This window comes from Halichoerus grypus, chromosome 11 (genome assembly GCF_964656455.1).
Source record: "Halichoerus grypus chromosome 11, mHalGry1.hap1.1, whole genome shotgun sequence".
NCBI lineage: Eukaryota > Metazoa > Chordata > Mammalia > Carnivora > Phocidae > Halichoerus > Halichoerus grypus.
Genome location: NC_135722.1, coordinates 106012873 through 106040232, shown reverse-complemented (window position 1 = coordinate 106040232; position 27360 = coordinate 106012873). Strand labels below are relative to the sequence as shown.

Genomic DNA, 27360 nt, shown 5'->3' with positions numbered 1-27360 from the left:
TATTCCCTAAAAAAATTCTGTAACGTGCCCATAAAGTACAGCATGCATAATGTTTCTAATGTCCAGCAATATGTAAAAATGTGTACTTTGTACACTTAGGCACAGTCTATGATTCTAAAGCAGTGCTTCTCAACCAGGGGTGATTTTGCTTCCTGACTCCCCACCCTCACAGGAGACATTTCATAATGTCTAAAGACATTTTTTGTTGTCACTGGCATGGTGAGAGTATGAAACACTGACACACAGTATTGAAGGTCAGTATTTCCAAATTGGGACAGAAACATGTAGGAGAGAAATGGTCATTATTTTACTTGGCTCTTGCCATGTTGTAAGTGTGTGTTCACTGCTGGTCTACAAATAACGTGTGGGTCACTATTTTTTAACTGTGGTAAAATACGCATAACTTGACCATCCTTACTATTTTTAAGTGTACAATTCAGTAGTGCTAAGTGTACGTGCAGCTTGTCTCCAGCGCTCTTCACCCTGCACGACTGAAATTGTATAACCATTCCACAACTCCCCATTCTCCCCTCCAGGTGGCTCTTGGCAACCACCATTCTATTTTCTGTCCCTAGCTACCTCCTATAAGTAAAATCATATAATATTCATGTTTTTGTGACTGGCTTATTTCATGAACACAATGACCTTAAGGTTCATTCATGTATGTCAGAATATATACCACCATTTTGTGTATCCATTTATCCATCAACGGACACTTGAGTTGCTTCCCCCTTTTGGCTGTAATGAATAATGCTATGAATATGGCTGTACAAACATCTCTTAATATGCCGAAAGTATATAAAGTATATAAGTGTATTACCAGACTGCTGGATCGTCTGGTAATTATATTTCTTATTTTTTGAGGAACACCATACTATTTTCCATAGCAGCTACACCATTTTATGTTCTTACCACCAGTGCACAAGAATTCCAAATTATCCACGTCCTCAGTGCCTGTTATTTTCTGGGTTGTTTTGTTTTTATAGTAGCCACCCTAATGGGGTATGGCTGAGTCATTCTTGAAAGTAATAAAATACTGTGTACTTTATATAAATCCTATGAGTGCTATTGCAAGAACTAACAAGTTCAATGCTGGAATACAGGCACAAACCCTAACTCCCACCCCTGACCCCTAGCCCTAACCCCAGCAGAAGTCAGGGCTTCTTTATCTAGAGAGGACTCAGCTACAAATTACCAGGCACATACCCTAACACCTAACTCTAATCCCTAAATTTAACCCTAACCCTAACCCTCTGGAGAAGTCTCAACTGCAAAATACCAGGCACACACTCTAACCCTAACCCTAGAGCTGAAGAAAGTGGCTTCCTGAACACACAATAAGAAAAGCTGAGAAGCAGCCTAGTTATCCTGGAGAAGACCCCAGATATTTTAAGTATTGGTAGTATTTCTGCAAATGGTTGGGAAAGTAGAGTTAAAAACAGAAGGACCAATTGAATATGTATTTTAAGAGTATTTAGATCCCCAAATCCCCTCCTTGCCTTAGCTCAGTGGATGGCTACTATGTCTATTCTCACCCCAGCACAAGTCTGGGGTTTTATTCTCTGGAGAGGTCTCTGAACTGCAGGACGCCAGGTACACACCCTAATCCCTCACCCCTAACCCTAACCCTAACCCTCAGGAGAGGTCTCTAAACTGCAAAATACCAGGCACATACCCTAACGCTAACCATATAGCTGAGAAAGAAAAGTTTTAGAAGCAAAATATGTCCTCCAGCTGATAATTTTGAAACCAGATTCTGAGTAGTGTTGTTAGCTTTGCTAGTAAATTTTAATGTTAGTTTATTTGAAAACTACCTCAAAGTGTTCCCTGATGGCATATACAGTGTTTGAATATTCACTGTAGACTTACGTCTTTGTAAATATTGCTAAACTTAGTATTTTCAAAAAGATTTATTTATTTATTTTAGACAGAGTGAGCAAGCATGAGCAGAGGGAGGGGCAGATGGAGAAGGAGATAGAATCTTAAGCAGACTCCCCGCTGAGTGTGGAGCCTGATGTGGGGCTCAATCTCTCAACCCTGAGATCATGAACTGAGCTGAAATCAAGAGTCGGGTGTTTAACTGGGCCACCCAGCCGCCCCTAAACTTAGTATTTTCTAAACAACTTTTTTTTTCGGTATGCATGATAATAAGAGTTGGAAATATTTTAAGAGAAAAATGGGTAATCAGTCAACTGGTTACAAATTTGTTTAAAGCCATTGTAGTGTAAACCCAACATGGAAAGTGGATTTTTTTTTTTAATTTTTTTTATTGTTATGTTAATCCCCATACATTACATCATTAGTTTTAGATATAGTGTTCCATGATTCATTGTTTGTGCATAACACCCAGTGCTCCATGCAGAACGTGCCCTCCTCAATACCCATCACCAGGCTAACCCATCCTCCCACCCCCCTCCCCTCTAGAACCCTCAGTTTGTTTTTCAGAGTCCATTGTCTCTCATGGTTCTTCTCCCCCTCCGATTTCCCCCCCTTCATTCTTCCCCTCCTGCTACATTCTTCTTCTTCTTTTTTCCTTTCTTAACATATATTGCATTATTTGTTTCAGAGGTACAGATCTGAGATTCAACAGTCTTGCACAATTCACAGCGCTTACCAGAACACATACCCTCCCCAGTGTCCATCACCCAGTCACCCCATCCCTCCCACCCCACCCCCCACTCCAGCAACCCTCAGTTTGTTTCCTGAGATTAAGAATTCCTCATATCAGTGAGGTCATATGATACATGTCTTTCTCTGTTTGACTTATTTCGCTCAGCATAATACCCTCCAGTTCCATCCACGTCGTTGCAAATGGCAAGATCTCATTCCTTTTGATGGCTGCATAATATTCCATCGTATATATATACCACATCTTCTTTATCCATTCATCTGTTGATGGACATCTTGGCTCTTTCCACAGTTTGGCTATTGTGGACATTGCTGCTATAAACATCGGGGTGCACGTAGCCTTTCAGGTCCCTACTTTTGTATCTTTGGGGTAAATACCCAGGAGTGCAATTGCTGGATCATATGGTAGCTCTATTTTCAACTTTTTGAGGAACCTCCATACTGTTTTCCAGAGTGGCTGCACCAGCTTGCATTCCCACCAACAGTGTAGGAGGGTTCCCCTTTCTCCGCATCCCCGCCAACATCTGTCATTTCCTGACTTGTTAATTTTAGCCATTCTGACTGGTGAAACTGGACCATTTCCTTACACCACACACAAAAATAGACTCCAAATGGTTGAAAGACCTCAATGTGAGACAGGAGTCCATCAAAATCCTAAAGGAGAACACAGGCAGCAACCTCTTCGACCTCAGCCGCAGCAACTTCTTCCTAGAAACATCGCCAAAGGCAAGGGAAGCAAGGGCAAAAATGAACTATTGGGACTTCATCAAGATCAAAAGCTTTTGCAAAGCAAAGGAAACAGTCAACAAAACCAAAAGACAACTGACAGAATGGGAGAAGATATTTGCAAATGACATATCAGATAAAGGGCTAGTATCCAAAATCTATAAAGAACTCATCAAACTCAACACCAAAAGAACAAAGAATCCAATCAAGAAATGGGCAGAAGACATGAACAGACATTTTTCCAAAGAAGACATCCAAACGGCCAACAGACACATGAAAAAGTGTTCAATATCGCTCGGCATCAGGGAAATCCAAATCAAAACCTCAATGAGATACCACCTCACACCAGTTGGAAAGTGGATTTCATAGGCCTCCCAAACATATTCATGGCATGAGGAGAATTAAACACAAAACAGTCCTGTTGAATCAATGCCTTCTACTCAAAGAACACCAGTGCTACTCAAATATTTCCTGATATTTTAGTAAGAGCCCATTTTATGAGGCCTGCATTATCCTTATATCAAAAATTATGAGTTACAAGAAAACTGAAGACCAGTACCATGATGCAATGTAAATCAATTTCATCAATATAAAAAAAAAGTACATTGTGACCAAATGACATTATTGAGAAATACCAGGGTGGTTTAATATGTGAAAATCAATGTGAATAAACTAACAAAAACTATATGATCATGTCAATAGATGCAGAAAAGGCAAATGACAAAATTCAACACTTATGATAAAAATTCATCAAACTAGGAATAAAAGGAACATTTTCAACTTGATGAAGGACATCCATGAAAAACTCACAGCTCACATCATACTTAATGGTGAAAGACTAAATGTTTTCCCCCTAAGATGAGGAACAAGGCAAGGATGTCACTCTTACCAGTTCTGTTCAACAATGTACTGGAGTTTGTACCCATCAATAGAGCAAAGAGAAAGAAAGAAAAGACAGTTTGATAGGAAGTACAGTTATCTTCCATTTGCAGATGACATGATCATCTACATCGAAAAATTCTCAAGATTCTATATGTTAGGTCTAGAACTAGATCACATGATAAAGGTCAATATACAAAACATCAACAATATTTTTGTGTACCAGTGTCAGAGTGTCCAGACTAGGCCAAAGATGGAATCACTTATTCTACATCCCACATCAGCAAACCAAAACAGCTCAGTTTCTATGCTCAGCTCTCCCAGAAAAGGAATGCCCAGACCAAACAATTAGCACTTGCCTGCTCAGCATAAGTTACTTAACCAGACTCCCAGTCTTCCCTTTTCTCCATATATGAAAAGTAATACTCTTTTAACCAGTTAAATGTCCAATATAACTTCCTTGTTCCTGTTCACCTTGGTCTATGAAACTTCTTCCTTTGTAAAAAGCTCTTTTCTATTTTCTAGACTGGATGCTTCCCAATTCATCAGTCACTAAATGAAAGCCAATTATATCAGGAAATAAAATATCTGTAAAATTTTCCTTTATTACCAGCAATGCCTATTTTGAAATTAAAAAACAATAATTAAAATTTAAAAATATCAAAAACATGAAATAGCTGGGCATAATTTTAATAAAATATGTGAAGTGCCTGTATGCTGAAATTTACAAAACATTAATGAGAAAGCAAAGGCCTAAATATATACAGAGAGATGTACTATGTTCATGGATTGGGAGATTCAATATTGTTAATAAGATAGCAATTCTCCCCAAATTGATACATGCAATGAATCAATGCAATCCAATCAAAATACAAGCTTTTTTTTTTTTTTTTTTTTTTCCTCTTTTGGAACTTCAAATCTATGTAGAAATGCAAAGGAACTAGAATAAGCCAAAACAATTCTGAAAAGGATAAAACAAGGTTGAAAGACTTAAAGCCATAGAAACAAATACAAGGTGGTAATGCCATAAAAATTAGACACAGATTAATGGAGCAGGATAAGGAATCCAGGAACAGACCCTCATATGAGACTAACTGATTTTCAGCAAAGGCTCCAAGGTAATCGTATTTGGAAAAAAAAATTAAAAAGTGCATATCCATATGCAAACCCTCTCTCGCCCCCCCCAACAAATCTCAAATCTTCTCTCCCACTATATACAATAACTAACTTGAACTAGATATACCTGAATGTGAGAGGTACAATTATAAAATTTGTATAAGAACTCCTTTGTCACCTTGGTTTAAGAAAAGATTTCATAGAGAAGACACTAAAGCATTGGCCATAAAAAAAAAAAAAAAAAAATGGTAATCTGGACTTTATTAAAATGAAAACTTTTTTCTCCTTAAAAGACATTGAGAAAATGAAAACACCAGCCACACCTGCCAAACCAGTATCAGATAAAGGATTTGTTTTTAGAACATATTTTTTAAAACCTTTTAACACAATAAGGAAATAAACTAACTTGAAATTGGCAAAAGATTTTAAAATATACCTCACCAAAAAAGACATCCAAATGGGAAATAAGCACATTAAAGAACCTCATATCCTAAGTCATTTAGGAAATGCAAACTAAAATCACAATGAGATGCCATTCAGTATACATCCATTAGAATACTTAAATTAAAACATCTGACAACACCAAGTGACAAAATATAAGTGGAACAACTCAAACTTGTTCATTGCTTGTGGAAATACAAATTGGTACAGCCACTTTAAAAAACAGATTCTTGAGTTCAACAGGAGGAAAGGTGGCAGAGTAGGAGGATCTGGACTCACTTCATCCCATAGACACACCAAGGTAACAACTACACGTATCGCAACTAATTCTGAAAATGACCTGAGGACTGGCAGAACAGGTTTACCACAGCTAATCCTGGACAGAAGGCCACACCGAAAAAGGGAGGAGTGGTGGAGACAAGGTTGGGAACCGCCCTCCAACTCCACACCCCCACCCCATGCAACTAACCAAAAACAGGAGGGACATCACAAGCAAGGAGAAGTGAGAGGATGAGACCCCACACTGGGCACCCCTGGCAATGGGAACCTGCAATGAGAAAGGTGAGTCCCTAGGCTTGAAAACCAGTGGGGCTTAACTCTGATAAGTTTAAAAATCAGTGGATCTTAACTTCAGAAGCTTTAAATACCAGCAGGCTCCACTGTGGGACAGTGTGAAGGCAATAGGAAACAGTCCTTACCCTTAAAGAGCCAGCATTCTAAATAACTGCCCAAGACACAGCACAGAAGAAGCAGTTTGAAAACTGCCTGGGGCATACATGAAGGAGAACATGTGCTGAAGGGGCAGCGTTCTGTAAATGTCTCCAGGAACAAAAGTGCTTGCGGGTGTCATTTCTCTCTCCTCCCCCAGCCTAGACAGCCAGAAGCTTGCAGGAGCCAATGCTAACACTCTCCATCTACCTGGCTTACAAAGTATGCCCTGCTTCTGTGCTCCCCCCTACAGATCCACCCCACCCTACCTGTCTACCCAAAGCAGCTTTGGCTCCACCACATCCTGTAGGCAGCCCTGGCCAGGAGCAGCACCACTCCAAAGTGACTCCTGCCCTGGAAAGTAAAGGAGATAACCACACATACCAGTGTGTTCCCAGTTACTGCAGCCAGGCTCCTTAGCTGGCTGTTCAGGGAGCAAGCCCTGACCTCCAGTGCACCTACAGCTGTGGCAGACATCTGGGCTGACTGCTGGCTCCACACAGCAGTGAGCCTGTGGTGGTCACAGATGGGCCTCCCAACAGCACTGGGAGCAAATGCTGCCAGTGTACCCACAGCAGGCAAAGTGGGTCATTGCAGCAGGCTGGGCTAGAGGCAATGGTGCTTCAGCCATAATGGGAAGGTGCATGCAGCCCATACAGGGGACACCCCTGAAGCACCTAATTCTGGTGACTATAGGGGATTGTACTATAGGGCCCACAAGACCTCTTCTACACAAGGCCACTACTTCCAAGACCAGGGGACTTCCTGACATAGAAACAAAAACAAAGAGTCAGACAAAATGAGGAGAGAGAGGAATATGTCCCAAATGAAAAAACAAGACACAGTCACAGTAAAGCAGCTAAATGAAAGAGAGATAAGCAATATACCTGATAAAGAATTCAAAGTACTGGTCATACAGATATTCGCTGACTTGACAAAAGAGTGAATGAACTCAGAACTTCAACCAAGAGACAGTAAATATAAAAAAGAACCAGTCAGAGCTGAAGAATTCTTTAACTGAAATGAAAGATACACTAGAGGGAATCAACAGTAGTTTAGAGGATGTAGAAGAACAGATCAGCAATCTGGAAGACGAGGTAAAGGAAAGAAACCAAGCTGAAGAGCAAAAGAAAAAAGAATAATAAAAAACAAGAATAGGTTAGGGGAATTCTGGACATCATCAGGCATAACATTCACATTATAGGGACCCCAGAAGGAGAAATGAGAGAAGGCGGCAAAAAGTTATTTGAAGAAATAATAGCTGAAAACTTTCCTAATCTGGGGAAGGAAACAGACATCCAGGTCCAGGAGGCACAGACAGCCCCTAAAATAATGAACCCAGGAAGGTCCACACCAAGACACATAATAATTAAAATGGCAAAAAGTAATGATAAAAAGAGAATCTTAAAAGCAGCAAGAAAAAAAGAGAACAGTTGTATACAAGAGAAAAACCAAAAAGGCTTACTGCTGACTATTCAGCCGAAACTATGCAGGCCAGAAGAAAGTGACATGATATATTTGAAGTGCTGAAAGGAAAAAAACCTACAACCAGGAATACCCTATCCAGCAAGGTTATCATTCAGAACTGAAGGAGAGATGAAGAGTTTCCCCCCAAGAAAACCAAAAGTAAAAATAAGTTCATCACACTAAACCACCGTTATAAGAAATGTTAATGGGAATTCTATAAGTGAAAAGCAAAGAAAATTATGAAAGGAAAAATGAAATGAAAAGGAAAATGTTCCAGGTAAAAAGCAAATATACAGTAATGATAGTAGATTAATTACTCATAAAGTCAGTAGGGAGGCTGAAACACAAAAATAGTAAAATCATTTATAGCTACAAAAATTAGTTAAGGGATACAGAAAATAAAAACATGTAAACTATGACATCATAGACATAAAACATGGAGGGAGGAATAAAAATTTAGTGCTTTAACAGCGGGCTCGAATTTAAGTGACCATCAAGTTAATATAGACTGCTATGCAGTAAGATGTTATACAATGCCAATGGTAACCACAAGTCAAAAAACTGTAATAGATACACAAAAAATAAAGTTATCAAAGCATACACCAAAGAACCATCAAACCACAAGGGGAGAGAACAAAAGAACAAGAAACAGAGAACTATAAAAATAACCATAAAATAATCAACAAAATGGCACTGAGTATATATTTATCAATAATTTCTTTAAATGTAGGGGCACCTGGGTGGCTCAGTTGGTTAAGCGTCTGCCTTCAGCTCAGGTCATGATCCCAGGGTCCTGGGATCAAGCCTTGCATTGGGCTCCCTGCCCAGCAGGGAGTCTGCTTCTCCCTCTGCCCCTCCCCCTGCTTGCACTCCCTCTCCCTCTCTCTCTCAATAAATAAAATCTTGAAAAAAATAATTACTTTAAATGTAAATGGGCTAAATGCTCCAATCAAAAGACAGACAGTGACAGAATGGATAAAAAACAAGGCGGCCCCCACCCCCGCCCCAAAATAAGACCTATCTATATGCTGCCTATAAGACATCACTTCAAACCTAAAGACACATACAGACTGAAAGTAAAGGCATGGAAAAAGATATTACATGCAAATAGAAGTGGAACAAAAACTGGGGTAGCAATACTTTACACCAGAGAAGATAAATTTTAAAACAAAGACTATAACAAGAGACAAAGAAGGGCATTACATAATGATGAAGGCATCAATCCAACATGATTATGTAACAACTGTAAATATCTATGTACCCAACACAGAAGCACCTAAATAGATGAAGCAAATAATAATAGACAAAAAGAGAGAAACAGACAGTAATACTAGGGATACTTAAACACCCCACTAAATCAAGGAATAGATCATCCAGACAGAAAATCAACAAACAGTGGCTTTAAGTAACACATTAGACTGGATGGACCTAACAGATGTGTACAGAACATTCCATCCAAACACAGCATGATACACATTCTTTTCAAGTGCACTTGGAACATTCTCTAAGATAGATCACATGTTAGGCCACAAAACAAGTCTCAATAAATTTAAGAATATGAAATCATATCAAGCATCTTTTCTGACCACAATAGAATGAAACTAGCAATCAATTACAAGAAAAAAATTGGAAAAAACACAAAGACTTGGAGGCTAAACAACATGCTATTAAACAACCAATAGGTTAACAAAGAAATCAGGAGGAAATAAAAAAATATATGGACACAAATTAAAATGAAAACGCAATGGTCCAAAACCTTTGAGACAGAGCAAAAACAGTTCTAAGAGGGAAGTTTATAATGATACAGGCATAACTCAAGAAACAAGAAAAATATCAAACAACCTAACCTTACACCTAAAGGAACTAAAAAAAAAGAAGAACAAACTAAGCCCAAAGCTAGTAGAAGGAAAACAAAAATAAGTAAATCTTTAAAAAATAAATAAAAGAACAATAGAAAGGATCAATGAAACTAAGAGCTGGCTCTGTGAAAAGATAAAATTAACAAACCTCAGTGAGAACTCAAATAAAATGAGAAAGGAAGGAGGAGAAATAATAATTGACACCACATCAAGAGAATATCATGGAAAATTATATGCCAACAAACTGGACAACCTAGAAGAAATGATTAAATTCTTAGAAACACACAACCTTTTATTCAAATCAGGAAGAAATAGAAAATCTGAACAAATCAATTACCAGTAATGAAACTGAATCAGTAATCAACAAACTCCCAACCAACAAGAGTCCTGGATCAAGAAGACTTCATAGGTGAATTCTACCAAACATTTAAAGAAGAGTTAGTACCTATTCTTCTCAAACTACTCCAAAAAAAGGAAGAGAGAGGAAAACTTCCAAATTCATTCTAGGAGGCCAGCATTACCCTGATACCAAAACCAGACAAAGACACTACAAAAAAGAGAACTATAGGCCAGTATCTCTGATGAACATGGATGCAAAAATCCTCAACAGAATATTAGCAAACTGAATCCAACAATACATTAAAAGATTCATTCACCACAATATTCTAGGGATACAAGAGTAGCTCAACATTCACAAATCAATCAGTGCGATACATAACTTCAATAAGAAAAGGAAGGACAGACACCACATTATCCTCTCAAAAGATGCAGGTAAAGCATTTGGCAAAATACAACCTCTTTCATGATAAAAACTCTCAATGACGTAGGTATAGTGGGAACATACCTTATAAAGTTCATATATGAAAACCCCACAGCTAACATCATACTCGATGGTGAAAAACTGAGAGCTTTTCTTCTAGGATCAGGAATAAGACAAGAATGTCCACTCTCACCACTTGCATTCAACATGGTACTGGAAAGTCCTCACTGCAGTAACCAGACAAGAAAAAGAAATAAAAGGCATCAAGGGGCACCTGGGTGGCTCAGACGGTTAAGCGTCTGCCTTTGGCTCAGGTCATGATCCCAGGGTCCTGGGATCGATCCCTGCATTGGGCTTCCTGCTCAGCGGGGAGTCTGCTTCTTCCTCTCCCTCTGCCTCTCCCCCTGCTTGTGCTCTCTCTCTCCCTACAAAATAAATAAAATCTTTAAAACAAAAAAAGGCATCAAAACTGTAAGGAAGAAGTAAAACTGTCACTATTTGCAGATGACATGATACTATATAGAGAGAGAACCTGAAAGACTCCACCAAAAAACTATAACTTGTAAATGAATTCAGTAAACTTACAGGATACAAAATTAACATACATAAATTTGTTGTGTTTCTATGTACTAATAACGAAGAACCAGAAAGAGAAATTAAGAAGTCAATCTCATTCACAATTACACTAAATATAATAAAATACCTAGGAATAAACTTTTTTTTTTTTTTTAAGATTTTATTTATTTATTTGACAGAGAGAGACACAGCGAGAGCGGGAACACAAGCAGGGGGAGTGGGAGAGGGAGAAGCAGGCTTCCTGCAGAGCAGGGAGCCTGATGCGGGGCTCGATCATGACCTGAGCTGAAGGCAGACGCTTAACGACTGAGCCACCGTGGTGCCCCAAAATACCTAGGAATAAACTTAACCAAGGAGGTGAAAACTGAAAACTGTAAGGCACTGAGGAAAGAAACTGACAACACCACAAACAAATAGAAAGATATGCCATGCTCACAGACTGTAAGAATTAATATTGTTAAAATGTCCATACTACTCAGAGCAATCTACAGATTTAATGCAATCCCTATCAAAATACCAATAGCATTTTACAAAAAACTAGGACATATAATCCTAAAATTTGTATGGAACCACAAAAGACCCTGAATAGCCAAAGTAATCCTGAGAAAGAACTAAGCTGGATGTATTACAATCCCAGACTCCAAAATATACTACAAAGCTGTAGTAACCAGAACAGTATGGTAATAGCACAAAAATAAACACACAGATAGACAGCCCAGAAATAAATCCATGGTTATATGGTCAATTAATTTACGACAAAAGAACTAAGAATAAACAACAGGGAAAAGACAGTCTCTTCAATAAGTGGTGTTGGAGAAACTGGACATCTACATGCAAAAGAATGAAATGACTGTGTTTCTACACCATACACAAAAATAAGCTCAAAATGGATTACAGACCTTTATGTGAGACATGAAACTGTAATATTCCTAGAAGAAAACATAGGTAGTAATCTCTTAGACATCAGCATTAGCAATGTATTTATGGATATGTCTTATCAGGCAAAGGAAACAAAAGCAAGAATAAACTACTGGGACTACAGCAAAATAAAAAGCACACCAAAGGAAACTATCAACAAAACAAAAAGGCAAATCTACTGAACGGAAGAATATAGCAAATGATATGATAAAGGATTAATATCCAAAATATATGAAGAACTTATACAACTCAACACCAAAAAAACCCAAATAATCTGATTTTAAAATGGACACAAGACCTGAAAGACATTTTTCCAAAGCAGACATACAGATGGCTAACAAACATGTAAAAAGATGTTCAACATCACTAATCATCAGTGAAATGTAAATCAGAACCACAATGAGATACCACCTTACACCCGTCAGAATGGCTAGGATCAAAAAGGTAAGAAATAATGTGTTGACAAGGATGTGGAGAAAAGGGAACCCTCATGCATTCTTAGTGGGAGTTTCAACTGGTACAGACACTTTGGAAAACATTATGGAGGTTCCTCAAAAAATTAAAAATAGAATTATCATATGATCCAGTAATTCCACTACTATTTACTCAAAGAAAACAAAAACATTAATTTGAAAAGATATATGCACCCCTATTTTTTTTTTAAGATTTTAGTTATTTATTTGAGGGAGAGTGCATGCAAATGAGAGAGCACAAGCAGGGGGAGCAGCAGAAGCAGAGGGAGAAGCAGACTCAATGTGGGGCTCGATCTCAGGACCCTGAGATAATGACCTGAGCTGAAGGCAGCCACTTAACTGATTGAGCCACCCAGGTGCCTACACCTCTATGTTTATTGCAGCATTATTTATAGTAACAAAATGTGATAAACACACACACACACACACAACACACACACACTAATATTACCTGGACATAAAAAAGAATGAAATCTTGCCTTCTGTCACAGCATGGATGGACGTTGAGAGTATTATGCTAAGTGAAATAAATCAAAGACAAACACTATATAATTTCACTTATATGTGGAATCTCAAAACCGTAAAACAAACAAAAAATAAAACAGTTTAAATACAGAGAACAAACTGGTGGTTGCCAGAGGAGAGGTGAATGGGGGGTTGGTCAAAATAGATGAAGGGGATTAAGGGGCAAAAACTTCCAGTTATAAAATAAATAAGTCAAGGGTATGAAAACTACAGCATAGGAAATATAGTTAATAATGTCATAAAATAATGTTGTATGGTGACTATAGTTATCATGGTGAGCAATGGGCATAGAATTGTCAAATCAGTATCTTGTGTTCCTGAAACCAATATAACATTGTATGTCAATTATACTTCAATAATATATAATTTTAAAATATATTTATATTTTATATTTTATTTTATATAAATATAAAAAAAGAAAAAACAGGTTCTTATAAAATATAGTTTGCCTTTGCTATTCCCCTCTCAGGTGTTTCCCAAGAGAAATGAAAACATATGTACCCACAAAGACTCATACATGAATATGTACATAGCAGCTTCATTCATAATGATCCCAAACTGGAAACAACCAAATGTCCATCAGTTGGTGAATGGATAAATAGTGGGATAGCCATACAATGGAATATTAGTCATTAAAAAAGGAATGTACTGATATAAGTGACAAGAAGGATGAATCTCAAAAGCATTATGCTAAATGAAAGAAGCTAAACCAAAAAAGACTACATATCCTTTTTTAAAAATCTTTTTTATTTTTCAGTTTTAGAGTCATATTCTATCCCTTCATAGTAGTTAACCTTATTTTTGGTATATATATAAGTTGTTCTCTCTTGAAAATTTTGGGATACAGTTTCTTCTAACAGACCAAAATATACCCTAAATCTCTAGTGTATGGCTTTGTTCTAGTCTCCTGCCTGATCACATTCTCTCCCTTTTTTTTTTTTTAAATCCTCTTCTTTCTTTTTCCAACCAACTTCTTATATTATCAATTCCTTTTATAAAGTCTTTTATAATTTTCATCTTTACAGTCATATTCCATCCCTTCATCGTATTTACCTTTATTTTTGTACATATGTAAGTTTTTCTTTCTTTAAAATTTTGGGAGGCACTCTCTTCTAACAGACCAAAATACGCCCAAAATCTAGGGTGTGGCACTGACCTATGCACCAGCCTGATCATATTTGATCATATTCTGTTTTTTTCTTTTTTATCTTTATCTTTTTTTTTTTTTCTTTTTTCTTTCTTTCCCTTTCTTTTCCCCCGGTTTCAGGTCTCTTCTGATTTGTTTAGTGTATATTTTTCTGGGGTCATTGTTACCCTGTTAGCATTTTGTTCTCTCATTCATCTGTTCTCCTCTGGACAAAATGACAAGACAGAAAAAATCACCTCAAAAAAAAAGAACAAGAGGTACTACCGACCACCAGGGACCTAATCAATACGGACATTAGTAAGATGTCGCAACTAGAGTTCAGAATGATGATTTTAAAGATACTAGCTGGGCTTGAAAAAAGCATGGAAGATATTGGAGAAACCCTTTCTGGAGAAAGGATAGCATCATTCCATTTATATAACATTTTAGCAAAGGCAGAACTGTAGTGATTGAAAGGAGATCAGTGGTTTCCAGGGGCTTAGTTGAGGTGACTGGGTTGACTGCAAAAATGCACAATTTGGGGGTGATAGAAATACTCTGTCTTGAATGTTATATTTACGTGAATGTACACATTTGTCTAAACTCAAACTGAACACTCAAAATGGGAAATTATATCTCAATAAATCTGATTTTTTTCTTAAATATACAGTAGATCCTCTGAACACTGTTTTTTTTTTTTTTAAATACTTGAGGGTACAAGCCTCTAGTCAACTGGGATTATAGACCGATTTTTAAAGATACAATGTGGTAAGTGGGATGATGAGTAGTAGCAAAGGATGTTTCTGGGAACATAGAGTAATTCAGAAATGGGAGACCTGACAGGTACCTCCACTCCTCTACTCCTCCCCTGTGGAAGCTGAAAGACAGATTTTTGCTTTTCTAGCTTCTTTAGCTAAGAGTGCCCCTGTGACCCAGTTTCATTTCAAGGATGCTTAAGGTGATGAGGGCTGGGCTTCTGGTAGAGCTTTGGCTTTCCTGATAAAAGGAGAACTTGTCACATTGCCCTTTCCCCTTTTTTAAATGGAAAAAGAGATCTGCCTGACATGAATGCACAAATGAAGAATGCTTCAAGTAAAGAAGAAAATTAATCTGAAGATTTTTTTGCACCTAAATGTATTTATTTAAGTGGGATTATTAGAATACAAGGAGTAATTTCTACATTTTCCATGACCATTGGATTCAGTCTGATGTCCTATTTCTCTTTAGGCTTCCTTACTTAATTGAGCTACATAGATTCTGTGCCAACAATATGCAAGTTGTTCCGGTCAGAATAAACTATCTCTTGACTATAACCAACAGAATCAGGGCTTGATGGGCTATAGCTCAGAAAAGCAGAGTACTTTATTTTTATATTCCATAAGTGGAATCAGGTGTTAGTCTAGTAGAATTTGGTGTTTTATAAATATTTCCATCTAAATTATCTTCTGGTGTTCCCATTTTCTCTTCTGATATATCTGCATAGTCATATCTTTTTATCCATGGTTGCTCAAGTGTATAACCTAGAGAGAAATGACAAATGTTTAGAAGGATGTCAGATATGATAAGGTGTAGACTCATTCAATATGCCTCTACCTACCAGGCGAGGTCTCTTCCACATTCCTTCTTAACCACTCTTAGAGAAGATACCTTTATATCCTACTTAGCCATAAATGTCTCAAATTTCCCAGCTCATCTACTTTTCACACCATCATTGTCTATCTCTACAACAGGCTCTGCGGGACCTGGGTCTGAGGTTTGATCTACTACTAAGTAGCTGTATAATTTGGGGCAGGTTACCTAACCTCTCTATGTCCTCATCTGTAAAATGGGGATAATAATGGCACATGCTTAGCTCTAAGTTTCTACAAGAATTAATTGTGAGGGTGCATGTAAAGAACCTAACGTTTAGTCAGTTTGGCATTTACCTGCTGCTCCATAATGAAGTATTAGCCAACAGTTCTTTATGCATAAATGAAGAGAAGCCTTTTCTTTCCCTAGAGCTAAAAGTTCCATATCTTCTCTGGATTTGATTTCCTTGTGCTTCTTGGAGAAAGGGCACACAGTCTCTCCTCTTCTCCCATGCCAACAGCCTCGGGGTGGTCACCTTCCACTGACTGCACTGACAGGGCAAATCTCCCCGACTTAAAATAATTTTCACTTGATCTCATGCACCTTCCAATTGCCATGCTATAACTTTCCTTCTTTTCACAGTAATCTCTTTTAACTCAGTATTTATATTCTCTGCTTCAATTTTTGTACTTGTCATTCCTTTATATTCTTTTATCTGCCACTGAGAACCTATTATGTGCTACAAGTTGGGGATTCCTATCGAACAGACAAATCCCTGCTGTCAAGTGAAGGCAGTTACCTAAAACTGTTCTCTAGAAGGCCATCAGCTCCATTAAACCCCTCAAGTGGAGACCACAGAGCATTTCTAAGGAACAGGCCGGAGGCTGGTGATGCAGGGTTGTGGGGGAGGGGGAGAGTGGGACACGATAAGGGTGGAAGGGGAGCCAGAACCAGAAGGTCATGGCAGAGTTACGACTGTACTCAAAGCGCAGTGCGAAACTATGAGAAACAGCAGAGGTACTCATCGTTAGGAGTGTGGTTTCTAAGGCTAGCCGGCCTCCCTTCAAATCCTAGCCATCACAGGAACTGACTGTGTGACCTTGAGCAAGTGACTTGGTATCTGTGCTTATCTGTAAAATGAACCTTGTCTCATTGAGCTGTTCTGAAAATTAAATGAGTTAATTTTATAAAGCACTTTAGGATACCACTTCCACATAGTAATTGCTAAAGAAGAGTTTGTTAAATAAATGTTTTAAATGTACTGATTTAAATCTGTAAAAGACCACTATCTATTGTGTGGGCTGCCCTGGATGACTGTCAGTTTGGAGGCTGTTGGAGAAGCCTGCAGCGGGTTGATGGACACGTGGACTGTGGGGATGGCCGTGAACTGGGAATAAGTGGACAGGTTAAGACGAATGACAGCTAACATTTACAGAGTACATATTATGTGCTAGGCACTATTCTAAGCTCTTCACAGGTATTATCTCTTATAACCTCACAACAACTGATGAGCTAGGTACTACTGTTATTCTCATTTTACAGATGAGGAAACTAAGCCAGTAATTTCCCCAGTATCACACAGCCAGTAAACAGCAGAACCAAAAATCAGAACGAGGCAGTCTGAATCGACATTCCACAATTGTAACCTCCTGCCTCTCAATGATGATCACAGGACAGAACCCATACACTCAGATTATACAATACCCATAATTAGGCTTGAGCTAAGTTAGAATTACTGATATTTCTAGGACATGAGAATATGCTTCCTCAATAGGCTATCACTTTCAGCTTCTCAGTACTGTGGACCACTGGCAGGACAAGTGGCAGACAACCTAAAAAATATTTCTAACGTTAAAAAAAAATTTTTTTTAAAGTAGGCTCCATGCCCAATGTGGGGCTTGAACTCAAGACCCTGAGATCAAGAGTCACACGCTCTAACAACTGAGCCAGCCAGGCGCCCCTATTTCTAACATTTTGAGGCATTTATTTTGCCATGTGAAGTTTGCTCATTAAAAAGAATTACCGAAACCATGAGAGAAGCAACTTTCCAAAAGGAGGGTTCATTTTTTAAGCCATTTTATCCAACCTAAATAAAACAAAATTTTCTTCTATTCCCAAATAACAAGCTTACATGTAAAGGTAAAAATGACTTAGCAGATTCGTCCATGTCTATATACTGTGCAGGGTGCTGAAATGTTAGATGCTTAGAAATGTGTACGTGTGTGCAATGTGTCATTCTGTTCACAAGAATTCCCCATAAAAGTATTGCTAAAAATCACCTACTTTTGAAGTTATCTGAAGAGTTGCTTGTAGCAATTTCCTTCCAGTTGGCAATATACCTAAGCACATTATATGGGCATTCATTAAATTAAATCAATGTATTAGTAATAAATTGATCCATTAGTACATGTTAGACTACTTCTAAAATTCCACTTTCTCTATGAAATCTTGGATTGATGGTGCCAAATGCACAGGTCCAAATGTTTAATTCTCATGACTTGTCCATCTCCAGCTAGCTCCCATGTACTTAAGGCAAGCCCTAGAACAAGGAGTTGAAGGAGAAATAAAAATGGTACATCTACCATCTACCATAATCGTGCCCTCTGATTTCCCTCCAGCACACCTCTTCTCATTCTATGCTGTTCCACTCCTGCAACTTCATGTCCTCAGTTGAGTGCACACTAAGATCTCAGTTAACTTCTAAATTAAAAGTACCAACAGAAAATTCTCTGGAAGGGAAAAAGTCAGGGGAAAACAACAACAAAAAACTTCCTCCTTCATTCTGGGTTGTCAGACTTAGGGTCTCTGTCATGTCAATGGAAATTTAAAGTGTGTGCTTTATGATATTATTAGAGTAACGGTGCTATCTTTGCCATGTCTGGTAAATATAAGAAATTACATTAAAGTCAAGCACAATTTTCGGGCTGCCACCTCTATTCCCTAAACAGAGACTGAATTAGGGAGACAAAGGCAGCCCAAGAAGAGGTAGAATAGGGAAGGGGAAGGCACGATGAGCTACAAAGATGAGTAGAGCTTTAAGGAGGCAGGTTTCCTGTGACTTATCCTATTTCATCCCTTTTCCCAAGCCTCCTTGAAATCAGGTAAGGAGTTGGTTGCATCCCAAAAAAATCAAGTAAGGAGGTGGTCCCAAAAGGTGCTGACAAGGGACCTGGCAGAGAAAAAAATGAGAATTCTGAATCATGTAATTCAGAAAAACGCTATGATTTTGCAAGTATTTATTTATTCCTTTTGAATTGTTTTTACCTTTGTTGACTGTGTGTTTCTGGTTTGTTTGGGTTTTTGTTGTTGTTATAGGAAGGTATATATTATCCAACAGTATTTAATTATAACAAAGTATTGTGGTTAAGTTGGCTCCTTCCTGTCACAACTACCTATTGTTGCTCCAAGAACTTTATTCTACAGCCTTAAGTAGGATGCGGGTGGTCACAGCCACATAAAAAAGATGCAGGAAAACAGCAGGCAGTGTAAACCCCCTCCAGGATCTCTTAGTAGACAGTTCAATCTGGCTTCACCTTAAATTTAGGCAAATTCTGTCTTCAGTGGTCACTGTCCTCGGAGGAACACTACGAAGTGTTGGATGTCAATTATCCTGCTTCCTTGGATTTATATACTGAAAGGTTTTCATTACACTTTCAAGAAACCAAGAAAAAGGACCTCCAATCAATTGTATGCTACGACCTGACAGCTTGGGGCATAAACATACACCATATTTAAGGCTGATCACTAACCCTGCTCTACCTGAGATTAGGACATGAATTTATTTAGTTGCATAAATTTTTTTTCTCATAATGTACATACGAGCTGTGAGCAATAAGAAATTAAGTTTTACAAAGAGAAGCAACAATCTAATGAGAGTATTGCCATGCTGATCTGTCTTTCTAAGATATTTTTAGAATTTTTTACAGAATAAAGTGTATGTGGAATCTATAGTGAATCCCTCAAAAGTATAAATTTAACATCTTAACAGCCCAGGAAAAGTCCCTGGCCAGAGAAGCTATATAACTACATGTCTTAGATATCAAAGGAGCAGCTTCAGACATAGAAACTACCCATAACACACGTGGGCAAAGAGCTCTCACCAACAGGATTCATAGAATATCAGAAGACTAAGATAATCCAGCAACTGACCACTCAACAGGTTATGTCAAAATTCACTTGCAGTTTGAAAAATATGAGGACTCTGGAAGAGGAACATCCATCTTGATAGAGAATATGACCCTGAAACCCAGCAGGATAAATGCCAGCAACAGTCACAGTAGCCATCATGTGGGTGACTCAGTCATGGCAATGTAAGCACTGTTTTACATTCTAAGTGCCTGTAGCAGCGTATCCCTGGATACTGCAGAAGGGCAACAGTCCTCATCAGTATCCCTGAGTCCTAGAGTTAAGTTGGCTCTATCTATTCTTCAAAGTAATAACAACATCGTTCTTAGTTGATATTGTTGCAATCAGAAGATGCCCATGATTGTTTCCAGTGGAGCGTCCATCTGTCACACAAGGGGCTAGCACACAAGCTTTTTGGGCAGAAACTGGTTTGTATCACTGAACATCAATGTTCAACACATTTATGTCATTCTAATGGTCTGACTACTGAAAAGTGTCCACAGATTTCCACTATCAATTTTCCTGAAGGGAAAAATGTCAGACGCTGAAATTTTTAACAAACAAGGTGTCATCAAGACAGCTGCAAATATCTAGATGACTACGAAGATCTAACAGAGAGCAGACTGTGGAGTCCATAAATACGCTGCGAAAATGGTGCTTATACCTAACGCCTGCCATTGGTAGGGGAAGATGTTTGCAAATTTGGTCTTGCCTGAGATAATCAGTAGCTTGAGTTCAGTAATGTTTCTGAAATATTCCAAATAATCATGCTGGATTCCTTTGAAAATTTGTTGTCTAGGAGTCAATAGAAAAAGTTAGAATATAAGAATACCACTAAAGAAAAATAATCAAACCACAAGGGAAGAAAGCAAGAGAACAAGAACAGAAAAGAATTACAAAAACAACCAGAAAAAGAAATTAACAAAGTGGCAATAAGTGCATACCTATCAATAATTACTTTAAATGTAAATTGACTAAATATTCCAATCAAAAGATAAAGGGTGACAGAATGGATTAAAAAACAAGACCCATCTATATGCTACCTCTAAGAGATCACTTCAAAATAAAGACACACACAGACTGCTGGTGAAGGCGTTGAATAATGCAAATGGAAGTGGAGAAAAAGCCGGAGTAGCAATATTTATATCAGACAAGACAGACTTTAAAACAAAGACAGTAGCCAGAGACAAAGAATGGCATTACATAACGATGAAGGGATCAATCCAACAAGAGAATATAACAATTGTAAATATCTCTGCACCCAACACAGAAGCATCTAGCAAATGTTAACAGATATTAAGGGAGAAATAGACAGTTATACAATAATACTAGCGGATTTTAACACTGCCTCTATGTCAATGGATAGATTACCCAGACAGAAAATCAATAAGAAAACAGTGGTTTTGAACAACATATTAGACCAGATGAACCTAACAGATGTATACAGAAAATTCCATCCAAACACAGCAGAATACATATTTGAGTACACATGGAATATTCTTTAAGACAGATCACATGTTAGGCCAAAAAACCAGGCCAGAAAATAAATCTCAATAAATTTAAGAAGACTGAAATCATATCAAGCATCTTTTCTGACCATATCTGTATGAAACTAGATATCAATTACCAAAAAAAACCCCACCAAAACCGAAAAAAATCACAAACACATGAAAGCTAAACTAAACAACCAATGGGTCAACAAAGAAATCACAGAAGAAATAAAAAATACCTGGAGATAAATTAAAATGAAAGCTTAACAGTCCAAAATCAATGGGATACAGCAAAAGCAGTTCTAAAAGGGAAAGTTTGTAATTATACATGCCTAACTCAAGAAACAAGAAAAATCTCAACCAACCAACCCAAACTTACACCTACAGAACTAAAAAAAAAGAAAAAACTAAGCCCAAAGCTAGTGGAAGGAAAAAAAAAAAAGGAATAGAGAGGAAATAAATTACATAAAGACTAAAACAACAATAGAAAGTATCCATGAAACCAAGAGGTGGATCTTTGAAAAGATCAACAAAATTGATAAACCAGAGAATAAAATCAGAAATGAAGTTGGAGAAATTACAACTGACACCACAGAAATACAAAAGATTATGAGAATATTATATAAAATTATATGCCAAAAAATTGGAACTGAGAAGAAATGAATAAAGTCCTAGAAAATATGATCTTCTAAAACTGAATGATAAAGAAATAGAAAAAACTGAACAGGTCAATCACTTTTAATGAAATTGAATCAGTAATCAAAAAACCCCCAACAAAAGTCCAGGATCAGATGGCTTCACATGTGAATTCTACCAAACATTTAAACCATAAGATATCTAGGAATAAACCTAACGAAAGAAGTAAAGGATCTGTACTCTGAAAACTATAGAACACTTGTGAAAGAAATTGAGGAAGACACAAAGAAATGGAAAAACATTCCACGCTCATGGATTGGAAGAACAAACATTGTTAAAATGTCTATGCTACGCAAAGCAATCTACACATTCAGTGCAATTCCTGTCAAAATACCACCAACATTCTTCATAGAGCTGGAACAAACAATCCTAAAATTTGTATGGAAACAGAAAAGACCCTGAATAGCCAAAGGAATGTTGAAAAAGAAAACCAAAACTGGTGGCATCACAATTCCGGACTTCAAGCTGTATTACAAAGCTGTCATCATCAAGATTATATAGTGAGGGCCCAAAAACAGACACACAGATCAGTGAAACAGAACAGAAAACCCAGAAATGGACCCTCAACTCTATGGTCAACTAATCTTCAACAAAGCAGGAAAGAATATCCAGTGGAAAAAAAGACATTCTCTTCAACAAATGGTGTTGGGAAAATTGGACAGCCACATGTAGAAGAATGAAACTGGACCACTTTCTTACACCATACACAAAAATAGACTCAAAATAGATGAAAGACCTAAATATGAGACAGGAATCCATCAAAACTGTAGAGGAGAACACAGGCAGCAACCTCTTTGACCTCGGCCACAGCAACTTCTTGCTAGACATGTCTCTAAAGATAAGAGAAACAAAAGCAAAAATGAACTATTGGGACTTCATCAAGATAAAAAGCTTTGCATGCAAAGGTAACAGTCAACAAAACTAAAAGGTAACCTATGGAATGGAAGAAGATATTTGCAAATGACATAACAGGTAAAGGGCTAGTATCCAAGATCTATAAAGAACTTATCAAACTCCACACCCAAAAAACAAAAAAATCCAGTCAAGAAATGGGCAGAAGACATGAATAGACATTTCTCCAAAGAAGACATCCAAATGACCAATAGACACATGAAGAAACGCTCCACATCACTCAGCATATCAGGAAAATACAAATCAAAACCACAATGAGATACCATCTCACACCAGTCAGAATGGCTAAAGTTAACAACTCAGGAAACAAAAGATGTTGGCAAGGATGTGCAGAAAGGGGAAGGAACCCTCTTATTACACTGTTGGTGGGAAAGCAAACTGGTACAGCCACTCTGTATGGCGGTTCCTCATAAAGGTACAAATAGAGCTACCCTACAACCCAGCAATTGCGCTACTTGGTATTTATGTAAAGGACACAAACATAGTGATTTGAAGGGGCATATGAACCCCAATGTTTATAGCAGCAAGATCCACAGTAGCCAAAATATGGAAAGAGCCCAGATGTCCACCGACAGATGAATGGATAAAGACGATATGGTGTGTATACACACATACACACACACACACACACACACACACACACACACACACACTCACACTGGAATATTACTCAGCCATCAAAAAGAATGAAATCTTCCCATTTGCAATGACATGGATGGAACTAGAGGGTATTATGCTAAGCAAAGTCAGTCAGTCAGAGAAAGACAAATACCATATGATTTCACTCATATGTGGAATTTAAGAAAACAGATGAACATAGGGTAAGGGAAAGAAAAATAAAATAAGACGAACACAGAGAAGGAGACAAACCATAAGAGACTCTTAACCATAGGGAACAAACTGAGGGTTGTTGGAGGGGAGTTGGATTGGGGGATGGGGTAGTTGGATGATAGGCATTAAGGAGGGCACTTGAAGTAATGAGCACTGTGTGTTATATGCAACTGACAAATCACTAAATTGTACCTCTGAAGCTAATAATACAGTATATGTTAATTACATTGAATTTAAATTAAAACATTTAAAAAAATAAAGAAGATTTAATACTGATTCTTTTCAAACTGTTCCAAAAAGCAGAAGAGAAAGGAAATCTTCCAAATTCATTCCATGAGTACACATTAGCCTGATGCCAAAACCAGTCAGACACCACAGAAAAACAAAACAAAACAATGGGCCAATTTACCTGATGACATAGATGCAAAAATCCTCAACAAAATATTAACAAACCGAAGTCAATAATACATTAAAAGAATCATCCACCACAATCCAGTGGGATTTAGTCCAGGGATGCAAGGGTGGCTCAATATTTGCAAATCAATCAGCGTGATACATCACGTTAACAGTAAGAAGGAGAAAAACCATATGATCCTCTCAATAGATGGTAAAAATGCATTTGACAAAATACAATATTGTTCATGATAAAACTCTAAACAAAGTAGGTTTAGAGGGAACATACCTCAATATAATAAAGGCTATATATGAAAAACACATAGCTAACAATGGTGAAAAACTGAGAGCTTGCTTTTCTTATAAAATCAGGAACAAGATTAAGAATGTCCACTCTCACTTTTATTGAACATAGTACTGGAAGTCCTAGCCACAGCAATCAGACAAGAAATAAAAAGCATATAAATTGGTAAGGAAGAAGTAAAACTGTCACTATTTGCAGTGGACATGATACTATATATAGAAAACCTGAAAGACTCCACCAAAAAACTATTAGAACTCATAAATGGGGTGCCTGGGTGGCTTAGTCCATTAGGCATCTATTTTTTTTTTTTTAAGATTTAATTTATCTATTTGAGAGAGAGAGAGAGTACTCACGTGAGCATGAGCACTAGCATGAGCACGAGTGGGGGGAGGGGCAGAGGGAGAAGCAGGCTCCCTGCAGGGAATCTGACACAGGGCTCTATCCCAGGACCCCAGGATCATGACCTGAGCTGAAGGCAAACGTTTAACCAACTGGGCCACTCAGGTGCCCCTTGGCATCTGACTCTTGATCTCGGGGGTCATGAGCTTGAGCTCCATGTTGGGCTCCATGCTCAGGAGCCTACAAAAAAAGAAAAAAAAAAGAATTCATAAATGAATTTAGTAAAGTTGCAGAATCCAAAATTAACATATAGAAATCTGCTGCATTTCTATGTACTAATGACAAAGTAGCAGAAGGAAATTAAGAAAACAATCCCATGTTCAGTTGCACCAAAAAGAATAAAATATCTAGGTATAAACCTAACCAATGAGGTGAAAGACCCATACTCTGAAAACTGTAAGATACTGATGAAAGAAACTGAACACAACACAAATGGAAATATATACTGTGCTTGCACATTGGTTGTTAAATGTTAAAATGTTCATACTACCCAAAGCAATCTACAGATTTCATGTAATCCCTATCAAAATACCAACAGCATTTTTCACAGAACTAGAACAATCCTAAAATTAGAATGGAACCACAAAAGACCCCAAATAGCCAAAGCAATCTTGAGAAAGAAGAACAAAGCTGGAGGCATCACAATCCCAGAATTCAAAATACACTACAAAGTTATAGTAATTAAACAGTATGGTAGTGGCATGAAAACAGAGTCATAGGTCAATGGAATAAGGTACAGAGCCAGAAATAAATCCATACTTATATGGTTATTTAATCTATGACAAAGGAGGCAAGAATATATAATAAAGACATTTTATTCAATAAATGGTGCTGGGAAAACTGGATAGCTACATACAAAAGAATGAAACTGAACCACTTTCTCAGACCACACACAAAAATAAACTCAAAATGATTATAGACCTAAATGTGAGACCTAAAACTATAAATCTCCTAGAAAAAAATGTAGGCAGTCATTTCTTGATATTCGTCTTGGTAACATTTTTCTAGCTATGTCTCTTCAGGCAAAGAAAACAAAACCAAAAATAAACTATTGGGACTATACCAAAATAAAAAGCTTTTACATAGCAAAGTAAACTATGAACAAAATGAAAAGGCAACCTACTGAATGGGAGATATTTATAGATGAAATATCCAATGAGGGGTTAATATCCAAACTATATGAAGAACTTATACAACTCAACACACACAAATCCAGTTACAAATAGGCAGAAGATATGAATACACATTTCTCCTAAGACATGCAGATGGCCAACAGACACATGAAAAGATGCTCAACATCACTCATCATCAGGGAAATGCAAATCAAAACCACAATGAGATACCACCTTACACCTGTCAGAATAACTAAAATAAAAAAGACAAGAACTCGTAAGTGTTGGTGAGGATGTGGAGAAAAGGAAACCCTCCTGCACCGTTGATGGGAATGCAAACTGGTGCAGCCACTGTGGAAAACAGTACGGAGGGTCTTCAAAAATTAAAAATAGAAATACCATATGATTCAATAATTCCACTACTGGGTATTTACCAAAAGAAACAAATACACTAATTCGAAAGGATATGTATGTTTATTGCAGCATTATTTACAGTGGCCATGATATGGAAGCAACCCAAGTGTCCATCAACTGATGAATGGATAAAAAAGATGTGGTAGATACACACACACACACACACACACACACACACACACACACACACACAGTGGAATATTACTCAGCCATAAAAAATGATCTCGACATTTGTGAAAATATGGATGGAGCTAGAGGGTATAATGCTAGGTGAAATAAGTCAGATAGAGAAAGACAAATACCAAAGAATTTCACGACCCTATGAACTAGATTTTGTTTCTAAGAAACAAAACAAATGAACAAAAAAGAATCAGACCCTAAATGTAGAGAACTGATGTTGGTCAAAGGGGAGGTGGGTGGCAGGATGGGTGAAACAGATAAAGGGGATTAAGAGATACAAACCTCCTACAGCCAAACTATGGAAAGAGCCTAGATGTCCATTAATAGATGAAAGAAGATGTGGTATATATACACAATGGAATATTATGCAGCCATCAAAAAAAATGAAATCTTGCCATTTGCAACCATGTGGATGGAACTAGAGGGTATTATGCTAAGCGAAATAAGTCAATCAGAGAAAGACAATTATCATATGATCTCACTGATATGAGGAATTTGAAAAAGAAGACAGAGGATCATAGGGGAAGGGAGGGGAAAATGAAACAAGACGAAACCAGAGAGGGAGACAAACCATAAGAGACTCAATCTCAGGAAACAAACTGAGGGTTCCTGGAGTGGAGGGGGGTGGGAGGGATGGGGTGGCTGGGTGATGGACATTGGGGAGGGTATGTGCTATGGTGAGTGCTGTGAATTGTGTAAGACTGATGAATCACAGATCTGTACCCCTGAAACA

At 37.6% G+C, this 27360-nt stretch overlaps 1 protein-coding gene across 1 annotated transcript; it reads right to left on the bottom strand.

Moving 5' to 3' along the window:
* Window positions 1-14152: 14152 nt before the first annotated feature.
* On the bottom strand, window positions 14153-25350 carry LOC118546256 (protein MFI-like). Its single transcript, XM_036108948.2, has 3 exons — window positions 24876-25350; window positions 18055-18110; window positions 14153-15722 (listed from the first exon to the last, which is right to left on the bottom strand). The coding sequence occupies exons 1-3, from the start codon at window positions 24893-24895 to the stop codon at window positions 15571-15573; spliced, it is 228 nt and encodes a 75-aa protein (XP_035964841.1). The 5' UTR covers window positions 24896-25350; the 3' UTR covers window positions 14153-15570.
* Between the last annotated feature and the right edge of the window lie 2010 nt (window positions 25351-27360).

Excerpts from the sequence above, each read along its gene's own strand:
- LOC118546256 (XM_036108948.2), bottom strand. The coding sequence starts at position 24,895 with ATGCTAGTGCTCATGCTCAC. Across the intron at positions 18,111-24,875 it reads ATGCTAGTGCTCATGCTCAC|GTATATTGCCAACTGGAAGG; the intron begins GTGAGTACTCTC and ends TAATGTGCTTAG. Across the intron at positions 15,723-18,054 it reads CTCTTCAGATAACTTCAAAA|GTTATACACTTGAGCAACCA; the intron begins GTAGGTGATTTT and ends ATTTCTCTCTAG.